The following is a 4,441-nucleotide window of genomic DNA, read 5'->3' as shown; positions in this document are numbered from 1 at the left end:
GCCAGAAATGCAGGGGAGGGGGAAGGCTTTCTATACCCTATCCTAGGGTCCACTGGATCTAGTCTATGCCCCATGCATGGATACTAGCCCCCTCTTTTGGCTGGGAAATAGTGATGATCCAACTATAGAAGAGCCTTAATACAAACCCAATCAACAAAATCCTAGACAAGAGAAAGAAACCAACCTTCAGAATAGACCCATCAACATAATCAGATCACCAGATATCAACAAAAAGCACAATGCATACTAAAATGCAGAAAAGATAAGGCCCAGTCAAAGAAACAAATTAAAAAGAGGAGACAGATATTTTGAAACAACTAATCAAATACATTCAAACAAATCTCCAAAACAAATTCAATGATATGGCTAAAGAGATAAAGGATATTAAGAGGACACTAAGAGAACATAAAGAAAAATTTCAAAGATACATAGAAAAATAGCAGATCTTATAGAAGTGAAAGACACCACAGATAAAATTAAAAATATCCTTCAACTGTAGATTTGAAGAGGCAGAAGAAAGGATCAGTGAGCTAGAAGACAAGCAACCGAATTTGAACAGACAAAAGAATGGAGAAAAAAATGGAAAAACTTGAGCAGGGACTCAGGAAATGATTGAAAGCATGAAGCATACAAATATATGCAACCTGGGGGATGCAGAAGGAGAAGAGAAGGGAAAAGGGCCAGTAAGACTACTTGAGGGGAAAATGTCTGGAAGTTTCACCTAAATTTATAAAGACATATATATGCAAATTCAAGAAGCCCAACATACTTCAAACAGAATAACTCCAAATAGACCCACTCCAAGACACATACTGATCAGGCTTTCAAATGTCAAAGAGAAGGAGGGAATTGTGAAAGCAGCAAGAGAAAAGTGAAACATACAAAGTGTGCCAGTTTGGATGCATTATGTCCCCCAAAATCCCACTTTCTTTAATGCAATCTTGTGGGCTGAATATATTAGTGATTAGGTTGGAATCTTGGGATTAGGTTGTTTCAATGGAGATGTGACCCACCCAACTGTGGGTAATACATTTAATTAGATTATTTCCATGGAGGTGTGGCCCCACCCATTCAGCATGGGTCTTAATTAAATCACTGGAGCCCTATAAGAGCTCAGACAGAAGGAGCTCATTGCTGCAGCTTAGAGATACATTTTGGAGATGGCTTTTGAAAGCAGACTTTTGCTAGCCCAGAGTTAGCCCTGAAAAGCTAAGCCAAGAACGCTGCCACATAAGCCTTTGGAAAGGACCTGGGAGAAGGAACCAAGAATGCACATGAGTTGAAAGAGGAGCTGGAACACAACCCTTGGTCAGCAGATGCCAGCCACATGCCTTCCCAGCTAACAGAGGTTTTCTGGATGCCACTTGCCATCCTTCAGTGAACGTACCTCTTCTAGTTTGCTAATGCTGCCAGTATGCAAAACACCAGAAATGGATTGGCTTTTATAAAGGGGGTTATTTGGTTACACAGTTACAGTCTTAATGCCATAAAGTGTCCAAGGTAATGCATCAACAATCAGGTAACTTCAATAGCGGATGTCCAGTGGTGTCTGGAAAACCTCTGTTAGCTGGGAAGGCAAGTAGCTGGCATCTGCTCGAGTTCTGGTTTCAAAATGGCTTTCTCTCAGGACGTTCCTCTCTAGGCTTCAGCTTCTTTCCAAAATGTCTCTCTCAGTTGCTCTTGGGGTGCTGGTCCTCTTTTAGCTTCTCTGGAGCAAAAGTCTGCTTTCAAAGGCTGTCTCCAAAATGTCTCTAAACTGAAGTTCCTCTCTCAGCTCCTGGGCATTCTTCAAAGTGTCTCTCTTGGCTATAGCAAGCTCCCTCCTTCTGTCTGAGCTTATACAGTGCTCTAGTAAACTAATCAAGGCCCATGTTGAATGGGTGGGGCCGCACCTCCATGGAAACTATCCAGAGTCATCACCCACAGTTGGGTGGGGCACAGCTCCATGGAAACACTCAAAGAATTACAATCTAATCAACAATGATACATCTGCCCACACAAGATACAACAAAGATATTCTGGGGGACATAATACATTTAAACCAGCACAGTACCCTATTGTTGATGCTTTACCTTGGACACTATTGTGGCCTTAAGACTGCAACTTCATAACCAAATAAACCCCCTTTATAAAAGCCAATCTATTTCTGGTATTTTGCATAATGGCAGCATTAGCAAACCCCAACAGATTTTGGTACCAAAGAAGTGCGGTGCTGCTGAGTTTGCAAATACCAAGCATGTTGGAATGGTTTTTTAAATGGATAGCAGGGAAATTCTGTAAGAATTATAAGGAGCTTGATGGAAAAGGCCTAGATGGCTTTGAAGAGACTTTTGGTAGAAAAATAGACTCTAAAGATAGCTCTGATGAGGCCTTGAACAGAAATGTTGAATGTGTCACTGCAAACTGGAAGAAAGGTGATCCTTGTTTTAAAGTGGCAGAGAATCTGGCAAAATTGTGTCCTGGTGTCAGATGGAAGGCAGAATTTGAAAGCAATGAGCTGGGATACTTAGCTGAGGAGATCTCCAGACTATGTGAGGAGGACATAGCCTGATATCTCCTTGCAGTTTATAGTAAAATGTGGCAGGACAGAGATAAGCTGAGAACTGAACTCTTGGGTACAAAGAAACCACAAACTGATAGTTTGGAGAATTCTGGGCTTTGAAAAAGTGAGACAACAGAAGCTACAGCCTCAACTGAGGATTTAATCAATAATGGAACCTGGCTGTCATTTCAGTACAAGCCAGGATTGGAGACGGAGCTGTCCAGAAAGCAATTGTGGAAAGTCCTATTGTCTGATGGTTTTGACCCTTATAACTGCATGCCAAGCCTACAGAATTTTTTTGAGATCTGTATAGGCAGAACCATTGCCTACACAATGCCATGTTCTTTAATGCAATCTTGTGGGGGTTGATGTATTAGTGTTGATTAGGTTGGGATTTTAGGATTAGGTTGTTGCCATGAAGATGTAACTCACCCAACTGGAGGGTAATACTTTTGATTAGATTATGTCCATGAAGGTGTGGCCCCACCCATTCAGCATGGGTCTTAATTAAATCATTGGAGCCCTATAAGAGCTCAGGCAGAAGGAGCTCATTGCTCCAGCTTAGAGACACATTTTGGAGACAGCCATTGAAAGCAGACTTTTGCCAGCCCAGAGTTTACCCCAAGAAGCTAAGCCCAGAATGCTGTCATGTAAGCCTTTGGAAAGGACCTGGGAGAAGGAACCAAGACTGCACAGGAATTGAGAGAGGAGCTAGAACACAACCATGGATCAGCAGATTCCAGCCACAAGCCTTCCCAGCTAACAGGCCATCCTTCAGTAAAGGTACCCTATTGTTGATGCCTTACCTTGGACACTATTGTGGCCTTAAGTCTGTAACTTCATAACCAAATAAACCCCCATCATAAAAGCCAATCCATTTCTGGTATTTTGCTTAATGACAGCATTAGCAAACTGGAACACAGGAGAAGCCAAATAAGACTAAATGCTGATTTCTCACCAGAAACCATGGAGGCAAGAATGCAATGGTATGATATGCTTAAGATATGAAAGAGAAAAAAATTGTCAGTCAAGAATCCTTTATCCTTCAATGTTGCCCTTCAAAAATGAGGGCTTTTCATGCTGATAGCATTCCAGCAGACATGGTGAATGTTTCTAAAACCCGCCAGACCTTCTGTAAGAAGTGCAGCAAGCACCAGCCCCACAAAGTGACACAGTACCAGAAAGGCAAGGATTCTCTATATGGCCAGGGAAAGCAGCGTTACAACAGGAAGCAGAGTGGCTATGGTGGGCAGACTAAGCAGATTTTCCAGAAGAAGGCTAAAACTACAAAGAAGACTGTGCTGAGGCTTGAAAGCATTGAGCCCAACTGCAGATCTAAAAGAATGTTGGCTATTAAGAGATGCAAACATTTTGAATCAGGAGGAGACAAGAAGAGAAAGGGCCAAGTGATCCAGTTCTAAGCTTTGTCTTTTGTTTTATTATGATAATAAAATCTTGAGGTTATGGTTTAAAAACAAATGAGACTTTAAAATTTTCATGGACAAACAGAAGCTGACAGTGTTCATCAACAACAGAAATTCCCTAAAAGAAATACTGAAGGGAGTTGTGTCAGCTGCAAGAAAAATGATAGAAGAGAGAGGGTTCGAGGAGAGTCCAGAAAAAAAGATTATAGTAAAGGTAACTAAATGAATAAATGGAGGGAAAATAGATCTGACAAATAAATAAAAGTCAAGGATAAAATTGTTGAAGTAAATATTGTTTTTACACTCATAACATTGTTAATGGATTAAACTCTCCAATCAAAACACACAAATTGGCAGAATGAGTTTTTAAACATGATCCTTCTATATGCTGTTTTCAAGAGACTCATTTTAAACTCAAAGATACAAATAGTTTGAAAGTGAAAGGATAGAAAAGATATTCCATGCAAGCAGTAAT

At 40.7% G+C, this 4,441-nt stretch overlaps 1 protein-coding gene across 1 annotated transcript; it reads left to right on the top strand.

Annotated features, from left to right (window-relative positions):
* The first annotated feature begins 3,605 nt into the window (after positions 1-3,605).
* On the top strand, positions 3,606-4,068 carry LOC119540140 (60S ribosomal protein L36a-like). Its single transcript, XM_037844191.1, has one exon. It carries the CDS (start codon positions 3,607-3,609, stop codon positions 3,961-3,963), a length of 357 nt encoding a protein of 118 aa, XP_037700119.1. The 5' UTR covers position 3,606; the 3' UTR covers positions 3,964-4,068.
* The last annotated feature ends 373 nt before the right edge of the window (positions 4,069-4,441 follow it).

Source organism: Choloepus didactylus, chromosome 7, assembly GCF_015220235.1.
Source record: "Choloepus didactylus isolate mChoDid1 chromosome 7, mChoDid1.pri, whole genome shotgun sequence".
NCBI classification, from domain to species: domain Eukaryota; kingdom Metazoa; phylum Chordata; class Mammalia; order Pilosa; family Megalonychidae; genus Choloepus; species Choloepus didactylus.
Note: the sequence above shows the minus strand (reverse complement) of the source record. Positions and strands in the feature narration are given on the sequence as shown.